The following is a 16494-nucleotide window of genomic DNA, read 5'->3' as shown; positions in this document are numbered from 1 at the left end:
CCCATAGCCACCCACAAGTTGTACAGTTCATTTTCAACATAGTGTCTATCAAGATGTTCTTAACAGATTAATGTCAACATAGGTATTATAACTTCTTCTGCCTGGTCTCTAACCATGATCCTTCTGCTTTTAGTACTGAAGAGCTAGGTTTACAGGTGTGAGCTACCAGCACCCAGCACAGGTGATCTTTATATGTTTAGAATGAGTACAGTGGTAAGAATATGTAGCATACACAAATGGGTTTGAAAGAAAATGACTTTCCTGTGCCTAATTATTGGGATACTAACATCTCAAAAAAGGTAACCATCAGATATCCTAAAGAAGAAAAAAAGGAGGCAGAAATGGGGAGGGAGAAGGAAGGAAGAGAGGGAAGGCAAGCTAATCACCTTTAGACTCAAGTAACAACTTATTTAAAAAATGCAAAGTTTAGAACAAATAAAACTGCACTGTGATGTCCCTGTAAATATACTGTGTATTCAAGCCCTAATACTTCTACCTGTGAATGTGACCTTACTTGAAAACAGGGTCTTTGCAAGTGTATCTCAATTAAGGATCTTGAGAAACGATCATTCCAGATTTAGGGTCTCTCCTAAATCCAGTAACTTGTTCCTGAGACAGGAGAGGAAGAGCTGAGATAAGGGGAAGGTCATATGAATACAGAGGCAGAGATGGCAGTGATGTGATCACTAGCCTAGAACTGCAACAAACTGCCAGAAACCACCAACAGCTACGAGAGGGATGAAGATTCTTCCTGAGAACCTTCAGAAGGAACCAACCTTGTCAGCACCTTGACTTTAGACTTGTAGTCATCAGAACTGTATGATAATTCACTTCTGTTCTTTCAGACTACCAAATTTGTGGCCATTTCTTATAACAGCCCTAGGAAACTCATAAAATGGTGATGGCCTCTGATGAAATTCAGAGAGTTAGGGACAAAACACCAACTTTCTAGCCAAGCACTACAAAGTTTCTAGCTTATACTTAAAATCCAGTGCAAAAAAGGCCTGGAAGTGTGGTACAGTGATCGAGCACTTGTCTCGCAAGCATGAATTCTAAAGAACCCTCTCCAAAAAGGGAGGAAACCTATATATTAAAATCATTTTAGGAAGGGCTGGTGATATAGCTCAGTGGAGCCCTGGTCTAGCATACATGAAGCCTGGGTTTAAGACAAGTGTTATAAGAAGGGGAAAAAATAAAGAAAAAATGTGCTGAGTTATATTAGTGTATATACATATATATATTTCAGAATAATATATAGCCTAATGTCTATTCACTACTTTGTAACTAACCAGTTTTTCTAAGTTTTGATCTGGCAAATCTACCTACCTACCTACCTACCTACCTACCTACCTACCTACCTACCTACCTACCTACCTACCTATCTATCTACCTACCTATCTATCTATCTATTTATCTATCTATCCATCCATCCATCCATCACCTTGATTCAGGGTTGAGGTATAACTTAGCAGCAGAATGCTTGCCTACAGTGTGAGCTCCTGGGTTCAATCCACAGAATGTAAAAACCAAAATGAACTCAAATCCTATGTCTTTCAGTGAGAAACACCAAGCAGTAAGCTGTAGAAGAGTATATCTGTTTTCATGGATTCTTAATTAAACATTAGGATCACTAAAAAATACTTTAATAGAAAACAAAAGAAAATTTGTGATATTTGAGACCATGTCAAATTGAATGACAGATTATTTGATAGTAAGTAGTTTTTAAAATGTAAGTATTTATTTTTCAATAGACATGTGCTAACATAAACACAAATAAAATAACATGATGGCTATGGTTTGTTTCAAAATTACATGGTAGAAGATGGAGGCCAGACATATACATAAAAAAATTGTCTATGAGCTCATAAGCTACTTATTCAAGTTGAAAGATCAATATATATTAATATTTTTCCTAAAGAAAAAAACAAACAAAAATCAAGATCAACCTCTCTACCATCAGCAAATAGGTATCTCCATGAAATATACCATTACAACCCCAAATGAACAAACTTAAAGAATGCCAGTATGTGGTAGTAGAGAAGTATTGATCCCCCCTCTGCTAGTGAGTGTAAATTCATCAAAGTACTTTAACCATAGGCAGTCTACTACTGGTGAGCACAAACATACCACAACCTCAGTATGTGGCAGAAAGCATTTTATACATGACTTAAATTCATACACCAAAAGCTTCAGAATACTACAGGCAAAACCCGTAAATAACTAAATACCTATTGACATTTGTTTACAATGGTATTTCAATAAAAATATTACACTCACATGCAGTAATGTGGGTTACAAAAAACTAAAAGACCTAGGATTCCCACAAAAAGTGACTCCGATATAATCCAACTTACCAGACAGCAAAACAGAAAAAATGGTTAATTACTGTTGGTAGAAGGTGCTAGCAAAGTAGTGCATAGACACTGTGCTTATTCACTAGGCTGTACATGAATTACCTGGGACATTTTTTATACTTAAACAAAAATATTGATATACACAGACAGAAGAATTGAAGTTATCAAAGACAACTCCTTTGTTTTCTTTGCAAAGTGAAGCCTCTTGGTGTACTTCATAAGACATTATAAAAAATGACAGAAAGAACAATAGCAAAGTGAGGCAGGTTCCACTGAGTGCTGGTGGGTGCCGCTGGAAAGGGGAGGATGAGGAAGGAGATGAAAGAGGAAGAACATGGTTGAAGTGGTTTGTGTACATGTATGAAAACAGAACAATGAAATTTCTTGAAATTGCTTTGGGAAGGGGGAAGCAGGAGGGGAAGAGTGATAGAAGGGATAAAGCTGATTGGAAATACACTGTATGCATGTGTGGAAATGTCACAATGGAACCTGTTTTGTACAACTAATAGATGCTAATAAGGTTGTGGATGGCTTAGGTGTTGACAAGACTAGAACTATATGTACACACTGGTTAGAAAAAGTGAAAGAAAAGAAGCATTCAAGAACCCGAGGAGCCAGAAGGCTATAAAGTTGTTTTTATTTAGACTCCACGTAAAGATAGAAATGTAGCTAGATGCCGGGTGCCGGTGGCTCATGCCTGCAATCCTAGCCACTCAGGAGGCTGAGATCTGAGGATCACGGTTCAAAGCCAGCCTGGGCAGGAAAGTCCGTGAGACTCTTATCTCCAATAAACCACTAGAAAACCCGAAGTGGAGCTGTGGCTCAAACGGTAGAGCACTCGCCTTGAGCTGAAGAGCACAGGGACAGCACCCAAACCCAGAGTTCAAGCCCCACGACAGACCCAAAAAAAAAAAAAAAAAATGTAGCTAGATAACATAAGGCATACAATATACCTCTGCAAAATTAAACTTGAATTTTACCAAGTCTCTGAATCTATCCTGCCAAGAGAGCCACACTTCAATGTGACAAGGGAAATAGAGGAATACAATTGCAATGATTTTTTTGTTGTTGTTGGTTGTGAAGCTTGAACTTTGGGCCTGGGTGCTGTCCCTGAGCTCTTTAGCTCAAGGCTAGTGCTCTACCATTTGAGCCACAGCGCCACTTCCGGTTTTCTGGTGGTTTATTGCAGATATGAGTCTCACAAACTTTCCTGCCCGGGCTGGCTTTGAACCATGATCCTCAGATTTCAGCTTCCTGAGTAGCTAGAATTACAGGCGTGAGCCACTGACACCTGGCCAACAATGATATTTTTATTTTATTTTCTGTGGTGCCAAGGATCAAACCTAGGGACTTGTACAAGTGTTCTACTATGGAGCTACATTAGTCCTGCTAATGTGAACTTTAATTAATTGGAACTTAAAAACAGATACTGGATTCAGTTATTAGAGAGCTTTGTTGTGTTTTCAAGAGCCTGAAAACATAAAAGCATTTTTTTTCTGCTATAAATTTTCTAAAATCTAAATAAACAGTAAGAGCGTTTAAGAACAAATGTACTGAAAATGGCAGTGAAGCATGATGAGGGAGGGATGAGAAGATAGTCACTACTTTGGAGGACTACGTAGTAAGTTAAATAAATCCCTGTGCAAGGGTCAGGTTTAAACCAAGAAGGCATGGGTAAAGAACAAAGGGATCTGGGTGTGAGTGGCTCACACCTATAATCCTAGATATCAAGGAAGTTATGGTCCCAATGACTATGGTTTGAAACCAGTCCAGGCAAAATGTCCTAGAGATTCCCTCCCTCCCTATTTTTAATGTTTTTTTTTTCCTAGTAAAAATACTGTAAAGAGGGGTTACAGTTACATGAGCAAGGTAATGAGTACATTTCCTATCAAGCATTGTTACCTCCTTTGTTTTTCCCCTATCATCCCTTCCCTCCGACTTCTACAACTACCCCCCCCAACCTAAATTGTAAAGTTCATTTTTCAACATAGTATCTTGTGCCTCTCATTATTACAATTGGTCAACCTGTATCCCTATTTAAGCATTTTGTTTTTTCTCTTCCCCTCCCCAAATTAGAAAAGTGTATATACAAGATGCAGGGCACCAACATCAAATACAGTGAAAATGGGTTATACTGTGGGGTAGGAACATACAAAGCAACAAAAAAATCACATGGTACATTATAAATACTTTAGAAACAATAGCAAGCAAGAAAAAAACCCACTTGTGTCCCTATCTTGGGGTTCATTTTGCTTAACACCATCTTATTGGTTCATATGCACATAGCTTTTGACCTTTTCTGCTTGTCCCAGACATATGCTAGTTATTGCAAATAAGGGAAACCATGGGACCTATGTTTCTTTGGGCCTCGTTACTTCACTTAATATAACTTTTTCCAAGTCTTTCCAAACAAATGGAGTAATGTCATTCTTTCTGATGGAGGCATAGAATTCTATTTTATATATATACACACACATATACCACATTTTCTTTATCCATTCATCTACTGAGGGGAATGTGGGTTAGTTCCACATCTTAGTTATAGTAAATAATGCTGCAATAAACATAATTGTGCTGGTAGCTTTAGTATGGTCTTGTTTGTGATCATTTGGGTAAATGCCCAAAACCTCCCTTCCTTCCTTTCTTTCTTTTTGTTGGTCATGAGGCTTGAACTCTGGGCCTGGGTGTTGCTCCTCAGCTCTTCAGCTCAAGGTGAGTGCCCTACCTCTTGAGCCACAGAGCCACTTCTGGTTTTCTAGCAGTTTACTGGAGTCTCAGAGACTTTCTTGCCTGGGTTGGCTTTAAACTGTGATCCTCAGATCTCTGCCTCCTGAGTAGCTAGGATTCCAGGTGTGAGCCACTGACACCCAGCCTAGAGATTCCATTTCTAAGACAGTAATTTTTTTCAAAAAGAGGTAAAAGCACAGGAATTCTGGTGATAACAGGTATATACAGCATAGAAGGCTGTTTGGGAAGTAAGAAAGTGTGGGAGAAAGGATGGATTCTTTTTGTCTCTAGTACTGTGAAATTTCAAACACTTGGTGTGGGGCTGACTGCTGATAATGTCTTTAAGCTAGGAAACATGTGCATTTGGGTTTTGGTCATTTTCTGTCAATCACTTTGACTGACAGAATGACTCCACTTAAATTTTCTGATCTCCCTTATTGAAACTCCACTTGTTGGAGGCTTGATTTCAATAAGTTCTTATCTCCTGCCTATTTTCTCCATTTTCTTGTCTGTGTTTTTGACTCCCCTCCTGCTTCATATTTCTTCTCTTCCATCCAGCCTACTGAATTTTGACTTTCTGCTATCATATCTTATATTTCAGGATAAGATCTTTTCTCTCCTCACCTCTTCCTCTTCTCCCTTTTTCCCTCTCTCTTGCCAACCCTCCTGTCCCATCCCTTATTTTTGAGACAGTCTTGCTTTGTAGCCCAGACTGGCCTTGAACTTGTGATTCTTTTGCTTTGCCTCCTAATTGCGGATTAAAGGAAGCAACACCTTATCTAGCTATGACAAGCTCTTTTTCTTTTTTTGGTCAGTCGTGGGGCCTGAACTCTGGGCCTGGGCACTATGCCTGAGCTCTTCAGCTCAAGGCTAGCGCTCTACCACTTGAGACACAGTGCCACTTCCGGCTTTTTCTGCTTATATGGTACTGAGGAATCGAACCCAGGGCCTCATACATGCAAGGCAAGCACTCTACCACTGAGCCACCTTCCCAGCCATGACAAGCTCTTTATGTTCTCGGAGTGATCCTGTCACATACAATATTCCTATTACACAGACAACATTATTTCCTCTGTCTGAAGATATAATTGAGAAGCTTCTGTCTGTTCATTAGTTTTCAGCTTTATTCTTCTTGTCTAGCCTCTGCAGTTTTCGAGGTAGGATTTTTATTTTTATTTTATTAGCAGGGTTTCTACCTTACAGTGTTAGCAGTCCCTCAGATATCTGGCTATCCTTGGTGGCATGCTTATCATAGCAGTAGAAAGACTGAAGCTGTGTGAGAGCCCTATGCACATAGAAAGGGCTTGCTAACTGAAGCTGTCTGGGACAGTCTACCCCAACCCCTATTCTTTGGGAAGCCCTAGTTTTAATATATCTAGAACTTTCCCACTAGGTTACATAGGCTCCCAGAAGGAGAGTTCTCTAAAGAGAGTAAAGTTCAACTACCTAAGTTCTATTAATTAAAAGAGGAAATAGTCTGAAAAATCTGCATATTTCAGCCTTGGCTGGCCACTCAAGACATTTCTAGTTAAAAAAAAAAAAAGAGACTTGTAGGCTCTACTGTGTGGTTGATTAAGCAAACCATGTGCAGATTTTGTACCTCTAGGAATTAAGAAGAGGCAGTATACTCCATAATGTAATGGGAATCGGCACTCTAATTAGGATTTAGCTTACTCTCCTTAAAAAAAGATGGGCCTCCCCTTCACTCCTAGTTATTCCTATCCTTGGTCCTTTTGAATATTCTCCAATTTATTTTTTTAATGTGCTAGTGTTGGGGCTTGGCTCTTTGCTTGTCTTTTTTGCTCGAGGATGGCACCCTACTCATACCTCTACTTCTGGCTTTTTGCTGGATAACTGGAGATAAAAGTTTCACAAACTGGGGCTGGGAAGGTGGCTCAGTGGTAGAGCGCTTGCCTTGCATGCATGAGGCCCTGGGTTCGATTCCTCAGCACCACATAAGCAGAAAGAAAAAAGCCGGAAGTGGCACTGTGGCTCAAGTGGTAGAGTGCTAGCCTTGAGCTGAAGAGCTGAGGGACAGCGCCCAGGCCCAGAGTTCAGGCCCTACAACCAGACCCCCTCCCCCCCCAAAAAAAAAAAAAAGTTTCACAAACTTTTCTGCCTAGGTTAGCTTCCGACTGGGATCCTCAGATCTCAGCCTCCTGAGTAGCTAGGGATTGCATGTGTGAGCAATGCTGTCTGGTGAAGTTCTCCACCTTAAATAAAGATAGCCCTAATTTCTTCCAGTATAGGCATAACACAAACCTTTCTTACGGAAGGCTGTGATCACTTGTCATGCTTTCTTCAGCCTCAGTTTTTGAGATCTCTATGTTCCCTATCCTTGTGTGCTTGTAATCTGTTTTAAAACCAACCTAAGTTTTAGCCAGGTGTTGGTGGTTCTCAACTGCAATCTTAGCTGCTTGGGAGACTAAACTGGGAGGATCATAGTTCTAGACCAGGCCAGGGTTCAGCTAACTGACAGCAAGGTGTGGTGCCATGTGCCTGTTACTCTAGCTATAGTAGGAAACAAAAAATGGTCAGATGGCAGTCCAGGCAAGCATCTGGGCAGGAAATGATTCTCTCTAAAAAATAACCAGTATAGAAAAGGGCTTGAAGCCTAGCTCAGTGTATACCACTGGCTTAGAAAACACAAAGCTGTGAGTTCAGACCTCAGTACTACCCAAAATAAAAGACAAACATTAGCTGAAGGCATGGCTTAGTGTGAATTCTAAGTGCAAGACCTTGAGTTCAAATTCAGTACAGCCAACAACAACAAAAAAGATGCAGATTGTCTGACTGGATTAAAAAAAACAAAATCCAACTATTTGTTATTTGTAAGACATACATCTCATAGATAGATACAGAAAATATATAGTGAAAGGATGGAAAATGATATACCATGTAAGTGCAACCTAAAGCAAGCAGGAGTATCTACACTTACATCTGACAAAGGACTTTACTCTACTCCCCCACAACTGAAATAAGAACAAAACAAAACCCAACCTTTATATAATTTTTTACTTTATTTTTTATTATTATTATTTTTCCCTCTAGTCCTGGAGCTTAAACTCAGTGCCTAGCCACTGTCCTTGAGCTTCTTTTGCTCAAGGCTAGCTCGCAACTACTTGAACCACATCGCCACTTTCGGCTTTTTCTGTGCATGTGGTACTGAGAAATTGAACCCAGGACTTTATGCATGCTAGGCACACACTATACTATTAAGCCATATTGCCAGCCCCAATACAAAAGTTTTTAGAATTTTGAAAATGAGAAATTTAGATATGCCTGATCAATCTGCTATTTTAATCACAAAATCACAAATTATGCTTTGCGTATTTATTAACAAAAGTTACCTCACCATGAGCTGATATATGCTTTAAAACTGGGTGTTGCTTATTCAAGACCTATAATTCTACTCAGGAGGCTGAGATATGAGGATCATGGTTCAAAGCTAGCCTAGGCAGGAAAAGTCAGTGACACTCATTATAATCACCAAAAAGCTGAAAGTGGAGCTGTTGCTCAAATGGTAGAGTGCCAGCCTTGTATGAAAAACCTAAGAGATGGTACCCAGGCCCTGAGTTCAATACTCAATACTGACATAAAACAAAACGAAACAAAAACACCAACAACCTAACAACAATGGAAGATCTTCACAAGTTCACAATGAGCAAAGGTAGAGACTCTATAGTCTAGGCAAGCTCTGTACAGATCCTACTTTCAGCAATGTGTGCTCTGATGTTTAACCTCTGATGATGAGATCGACTCAAGTGAGCTCTCTCTATAAGACTGCTCATCTACACTGCAAATAGTCAGTACATGCCTTTTTTTTTTTTTTTTGTCGGTCGTGGGGCTTGAACTCTGGGCCTGGGCGTTGTCCCTTAGCTCTTCAGCTCAAGGCGAGCGCTCTACCACTTGAGCTATAGCGCCACTTCCGGTTTTCTGGTGGTTTTATTGGAGATAGGAGTCTCACGGTCTCTCCTGCCCGGGCTGGCTTTGAACCGCGATCCTCAGATCTCAGCCTCCTGAGTAGCTAGGATTACAGGCGTGAGCCACCAGCGCCCGGCTAGTACATGCCTTTCTGTCCTATCACCCATCAACTAAAAGGCAATATAAAACCCTTCCTGCTATTTACTATTTTGCTTTAGCAACATTCATTTTGAGTGTGCAGTAAAAAATATAGCATTAATTAACATAATCCCAGACAAGCCTAAAGAGCTAATTAAAATCTACTTTAAAGGTTCAAGGATTAAACTTCCAGAACTAGAGAGAATTTGTAGAGTAATATGCAACAGGTACTTAGAAACTGAATGTAGAGTTAATATTCTAGAATCTGAGCTAGGCTCCAATAAATAACCCAAGAGTTGTTTTGGAGAAAATTTTAAAATGTCAAGAAATCAATGATTAGGTAGCTTTAGGCACTGGCAATGACGGTTTACCTAGATGCTTTATCTAGAACCTGTACTTTCTAGTGTACTCACCCATCTGTGGCAGGTTTCTTTCGGAGTATGCTCGGTCTGGGGGAAGAACCCTGTGCTGGCGCATTGGTGCTGGCGCTCTGGCTGTGGGTCTGTACCACAGTCGTTGCTGCAGGAGCAGCACTGAATGGGCTGCTGATAGGGTTGGCTACAATTGTGGCTCCATCTGCTAACACCACTGCTGGAGGAAAAAAATGGAGCAGGAAAGGACAACAGGAGAGAAAAAGAAATGTTATTAGAATGTCATACAAGGTATCAATAAATCTGGGGCCTGGTGGCTCATGGTTCAAAACTAATCTTGGCAGGTAAGTCTGTGAAAGTTCATCACCAATCTAGCAGAAAGTCAGACTAGAGCATGGCTCAAGTGGTAGAGAGCCAGTGAGAACAAAGAGCTGAGTGTGAGTGTTGAAGCCCTGATTCCAAGCCCCAGTACCAAAACAAACCATCCCAAAAGACAGCACTAAGTATTTATTATATATGTCCCACTTCAAGGGAATTAAAGGGAGTCTAGAGATATAAGTCAGTGGGAGAGCAAATACTCAGGATTTGTGAGGGGCCTCAAATACACACACACACACACACACACATACACACACACACACACACAAAGGTAAAACCTACAATACAATGTTCACATGGCTAAAAGGTGCAATTGAGGAGATGACAAGATCTACTGATGCAGATACAACTAGTCTTGCTTTTTTCATTCTACAATAACACCAATGTATAAATAGGCACAAAGGGTACTTCAAAAACAAATCACTTAATGGGAAAACTGAGAGTCAAGATCACATAATAAAAGGAAAAGCTGTACAGAGAAAATAGGATCTTCTGGATAACATGCTACAAAGGACTCTTAAAAAAAAAATAAGTTTAAATGCAGTTTTTGTAAACTATGACACTTGTCTTCAGTTCCTAGGAATAGTACTATCCTTCCAGTGTATCTTTAGGAAGATAATCAATAGGTATATTGATACATACATATATATATATATATATATATATATATATATATATATATATATATATATATATATATATATATAGTTAGAGTTGGCATCAAAATACTGGTGACACCAGGAGACCATAATCTGAGATTACCAATGTTTGACAGATTAAAAAAAAATTTTATTGTTATTGTAAAGGTGATGAACAGAAGGCTTACCATTACATAAGTCAGATAAAGAGTACATTTCTTTTTGAACAATATTACTCCTTCCCCACACTCTTTCCCAGTTTTTCCCACCTTTCCCCACTTACTAATTGTATAGTTCATTTTCAACATAGTATCTAGTAAGTATCAATGCTGCTTTTGTTCACTCTTTGTGTTTGACAGATTTTGACCTAAAAAAATGGCAATCTGAGTCAAGGTAACTTAATACAAGTTTCCTGGGAAGCGGTATTAAAGAGGTAGGTAAATGATCCTTCTGGAGAAGACACTGTGGGAGAATTGTACTTCCATGACTATCATTTATTGATAAAATATAAGCTTTTGAAGATCAATACCCAAGATGAGAAAAAAAAAAATCTGTGTTTTCTTTCCTTCTTCTTCCTCTGTGGTACTGAGATTTGAATTCATGGTCTTGTGCTTACTACTAGGCAGGTGCTCAACTACTTCAACTAGACCTCCAGCCCTTTATGCTTTAGTCTTGAGTTTAGACCCAGGCTAGCCTAGACCATAATGTTCCTATTTATAATCCATGTGAAACTAGATTGATAATATGTACCACCACACTCAACAATTGATTCTGATAGGTTATTGCAAACTTTCCACCCAAGACAGCTCTGAACCATAAATCCTCCTTAAGATTATAGGTGTGAGCCAATGCTCCCAGGCTCTTTTTGTTTTGTAAGGGAGCATTTTTTTAAATTTAAAATTTTAACAGCTTTATTGAATTATAATTGTTAGACCAAGCAATCTGTACACAACACATATAATCTGATGTGTTTGAACATCTGCCTTACCCACCAAATCAAAACCATCACCATCATTTAGATAATAAACATACTTTCATTTCCAAAACTTATCTTCTGCCTCCCTGCAGTAAGAATGTAAGGATGCAAGAGAGAGAGAGCAGTCCTTTTAACCATTTTTTAAAATACACAATAGTATTGACTGTAGGCTCTGTGCTGTATGAAAGTTCTTCAGAACTTGGTCATCATCCTTCACTGAAGCACTGTGTCTTGTCAACCAGTACCTTTCCAGCTTCTCCTTCTCTCTGCCCCCTGTAAGCGCCACTCTAGCTTTTATGATTTGGACTGTTGTAGATGTGTCATCTCAGTAAGGTGTTTGTGTAAGGAAACATTTTTATATAGGCTAGGCTAGTTCAAAATTCAAGATCTATCTCCCAAGTGCTAGTATTACAGGCATGTGTTACCATGTACCGCCAATCTTTAAATTAATAGTCCATAAACAGTGGCTTGCTCCACTTTACACAATGATAATTCCACTATTATTTCTTTGTATGCACTGACAATGTTAGGTAACATTAACATAAGACCTTAAAGCTTAGCTTATAATCCTAACTACCCAGGAAGTTGAGATATGAGGATCAACGTTCAAAGCCAGCTCAGACACTCTAATAAGCTCATATTAATTGGAAAGACTCTCCAATTACCAGAAAAAAGCTGTGGGGTGGAGGTATGGCTCCAGTGATAGGGTGCCAGCTACCAGCAAAAAAATGCCAAGGGCATAAGACTCAGAGTTTAAGTCCCAGTACCACCCCCAGTCCCACTCCCCCCAAAAAGCTTTCCTACACCTTTCCACTCTGAAGAAAATGGTAAACTAAATGAGAACACTACATCTAAAGTAAATTTATTTTTATTTTTATAAAAGTCCTCTAAGCGTATATGCAATTATTTCTGCACTGTTTGCATTTATTTCTAATGTATACAGTGACCTTAAAACGATAAGTTCAAAGCAATTCATGTTATGGAAAAGAAACTAAGTCTTAGAGAAAGTACCTGAGACCACAGAGACAGTAAGTGCCAGAGCCAGGATTAAACCTAAATGTACCCTTTTGTAATCACCTTTACAATAACAATGAAAGGAAATTAAAAAACAAAACAATAAAAAGCCCAAGGCATACTTTTACCTTCTATATTGCTGTTCAAGGAAAGAGTTTAATTTACCTGAGGTCTTTCCTTCAGGCGGGGGCTGCTGCGTACCCATTGGTGCTGGCTGAAGCCCTTGTGTATTGATTGGGGTTGCTGAGTGGATCCCTTGTGTGCCAATGGGTGCTGGCTGGATGCCTGGTGTCCCAATGGGTGCTGGCTGGATCCCCTGTGTATTGATGGGTGCTGGCTGGATCCCTTGGATATGGCGAGCATGCGAGGCATCCACAGTCATAAGCTGCATGGGGTTTAGGTGGACTGTAGATGCTACCCCAACACCAGTCTGAGCAGTGATGGCAGAGTTTGGAGCCTGAGCTGAAACTAAAAATGCAAGAGGTATAACAAAAAGGTTGGCTCTAATCAAGCCCAGTCCACATATAGACAAAAACAGTAAAACAAAACAGATTTTTTTCACTATACAAGGTCAAAATTCTTGGTTTACAAAACAAAACATAGAGCCAGGCATCAGTAGCTCAAGCCTGTAATCCCAGCTATTCAGAAGGCAGAGATCTGAGGATCATGGTTTGAAACCAGCCTGGGGAATGAAAGTTAATGAGACTCTTATCTCTAATTAATCACCAAAAAGACAGAAGTGGAGCTTTGGCTCAAGTGGTAGAGCACTAGCCTTGAGCAAAAAAGCTCAGGTACAGAGCCCAAGCCTTAAGTTCAAGCCCCAGAACTGGCACCAAAACAAAACAAAACAAAACAAAACCCCAAACAAACAAAAAACCCCAGAAAAAACAGAAGTACAGTGCCCATCTAAGAAAAAACAGAAGTACAGTGCCCATCTAATATGTACAAGGCCCAGCCATGATTGATCCTCAGAACTAAAAAAAAAGTTAACAGAAAACCAAAATTAAAAGAAAAAGCATGGCTCCTTCAAACTGTACTTTTCACTTCCTACCAATTTGGTAGTCTTTCAAAATTACTAGAAATATATATCAAAACAAGAAAAAAATCTAAACACCAAATATTAGCTATGCAACTGTGCTAAATATTACTAATTAACATAAAACTTTGAGATAAATCATGGGTCTTGAATTCAGGTCAAGAAACTTATAGGCTCAGGATCTCAGGCACTTCTGAAATATAGCAGTTATGAACTTTCAATGGATTATATCTACTAGAGATAGTACAAAAAAAGTATCCTTTTCTCTCACAATGTTAATTCTAACCACTGTAGGTGATCTCTAACAACAAATATCCCAAAAGCAACAAAAGAAGTTAGAGTATGTTGGGGCTGAGATGTAGCTCAGTAGTAGACCACCCCTCAGATTTGATCCTCAGTGCCAAAAGAATAAGAAAAGAAAGAAAAAATACTAATTTTATTACTTGTCAGAGTGGAGAGAAGAAATCTGTTTCTAAAGCTATTAAATACCGTACAAGGCTTAAAATTTTAGACTAGCAACATCCAGGGAAAATATAAAGTCAAATGCAATTTAAAATTTCCAGTTGCCACATAAAAAAAGTAGTAAGAAATACGTCAGCTGGACATGGCAATGCACACTTGTTAGTACATATTAGGATTGAGGTTTGAAGTTAGCTAGGGCACAAAAAAAAAAGTTAGGGAGAACCCATCTGAACAAATAAACAAGGAGTGGTGGCTCCCAATTGTAATCCCAGCTATACCAGAGGTATAGATAGTAGGATCAAAGTCCAAGGCTAGTTTGGGCAAAAAGATGAGACCTCATCTGAAAAAAATTACTAAAGCAAAAAGAATTGGGGCATGTTCAAGTAAAGAATGCTTGCAGGGGCTGGGAAGGTGGCTCAGTGGTAGAGCGCTTGCCTTGCATGCCTGAGGCCCTGGGTTCGATTCCTCAGCACCACATAAAGAAAAAAAGCCAGAAGTGGCACTGTGGCTCAAGTGGAAGAGCGTTAGCCTTGAGCTGAAGAGCTGAGGGACAGCGCCCAGGCCCAGAGTTCAGGCCCCATGACCGGACCCCCCCCCCCCCAAAAAAAAAAAGAATGCTTGCAGCCAGGTGCTGGTGGCTCATGTCTGTAATCCTAGCTACTCAGGAGGCTGAGATCTGAGGATCCAGGTTCAAAGTCAGCCCAGGCAGGAAAGTCCATGAAACTCTTATCTCCAATAAACCACCAGAAAACCAGAAGTGGCGCTGTAGCTCAAGTGGGAGAGTGCTAGCCTTGAGCTGAAGAGCTGAGGGACAGCACTCAGGCCCAGAGTTCAAACCCCACAACCGATCAAAAAAAAAAAAAAAAAAAAGAATGCCTGCTAGGCAAGCCTTCCTTGTAGATCCCAAGTTCAAATCCCAGAACCAGTAAATAATTTTTTTTTGAAAAAGGCAAGTAAAAAAGGAAACAGGTCAAGTTAATTTTTTTCCTCACATTTTAAAATTAACATCTACCCCCTTATACAAGGGGGTTTCATTTTGACATGTTCAAATATGTATACAATATACGTTGATCAGACTTAATACACATCACTCTCCCGGATCCCTCAACCTTTTCAAACCAGTCTCAGCAAGATTCACTGTTTTATTTTCACACATGTACATAAAGTATTCTGACCACACTCAACCCTCCTTAACCATCTCTGTGTCTTTTCTTCTCCCACGAGTACCTACACACGTGACAGAACCTGCTTTACATTCTTGTCTGTATGTGTATACATTCTAGTGTTCAAAGGGGTTCAGATATAGCATTTAAATCTGACTGACCCCTTGTTTATTCTCACTTTCCACCATCATTCCCTCTATAGCTTACTACAAAACAGCCTTCAGTGAACTTAGGTTTGCTATTCTCATTTAAACACAGTGTAAAATTTTTTTTTCATGGTACTGGAGTTTGAATTCAGGGCCTCATGTTTGCTAGGCAAGCACTCAGGCCTGAGCTACATTCTTAGCTCAACTTGCTTTTTCTTTCTTTCTGTTGTCCGTCCGTCTTTCTTTCTTTCTTTCTTCCTTCCTTCCTTTCTTTCTTCTCTGAGACTGGTACTTGAACCTGGTATCCAAGTTGCTTTAATTAATGGTTGCTTTAATTCATTGGCTGGCACTTTACTACCTGAGCCAGGCCTTTAACCCCTGAACTTAATTTTTTTTTGCCAGTCCTGGGGCTTGAACTCAGGGCCTGGACACTGATCCTGAGCTTCTTTTGCTCAAGGCTAGTGCTCTACCACTTGAGCCATAGCACCACTTCTGGCTTTTTCTGTTTATGTGGTACTGAGGAATAGAACACGGGGTTTCATGCATGCTAGCAAGCACTCATCCACTGAGCCACCTTCCCAACCTAAATAATAACTCCTACACAAAATATAACCATTTTCAAACATAACCACTATAGATACCAAGCAAGATATTTTACATTTCCTTTATATATAGTTGAATCTAGGACACAGTTTACATTTAAAGTACATCTCAATTTGGATAGTAAATTTTTATCAGAAATACTTAACCTGTATTTCAGTTTCATCAAATATATGAATGAAAGTAGTGTAACATGTCAAATTACCTAAAAAATATTTAATTTTAATGCTTAAGATATAGTCCTCTCAAGTAGCTCTGGCTGACATACTGGCCCACAGGGTAAGTTTCAGCAGTTGGGTTGTTTAAATTTTTTTTTTTTTTTTTTGCTTCTAAGAAACTCAGCCTGTTCTATAACTCTCCATGTTGCTCAGGCTTACTTCAAACTTTCAATTCTTCTGCCTCTGCCTCTCAAAAGTGGAGAAATTACACGTATATATCACCATACCTGGCTCACAATCTATGTAAGGCTTCCTGAGGTCCAGAGTGACCCAAAAGTCAAAGACCACACAAACTCAAAATTTGATTGTTCTTCCCATATTAGCAAAAAGAACATCATTTACAAATCAA

General features: G+C 39.4%; 1 protein-coding gene across 3 annotated transcripts in view; it reads right to left on the bottom strand.

Moving 5' to 3' along the window:
• The window catches only part of Sap130 (Sin3A associated protein 130), a 93668-nt gene that overhangs the window by 29456 nt on the left and 47718 nt on the right, over window positions 1–16494 (bottom strand). For 2 of the 3 annotated variants that reach the window (XM_069989478.1, XM_069989479.1), the window contains exons 13-14: window positions 12686–12988; window positions 9557–9734 (exon numbers count right to left, since the gene is read on the bottom strand). In XM_069989478.1, coding sequence (XP_069845579.1) covers window positions 9557–9734; window positions 12686–12988 — 481 coding nt within the window. The remainder of the gene's footprint in view (window positions 1–9556; window positions 9735–12685; window positions 12989–16494) is intronic. The other variant, XM_069989480.1, reaches the window with a different exon arrangement.

Source organism: Dipodomys merriami, unplaced genomic scaffold (assembly GCF_024711535.1).
Source record: "Dipodomys merriami isolate MVZ:Mamm:240054 unplaced genomic scaffold, mDipMer1.0.p SCAF_38, whole genome shotgun sequence".
Taxonomy (NCBI): Eukaryota; Metazoa; Chordata; class Mammalia; order Rodentia; family Heteromyidae; genus Dipodomys; species Dipodomys merriami.
The sequence above is the reverse complement of the archived record's forward strand: the minus strand, read 5'-3'. Positions and strand labels throughout refer to the sequence as shown.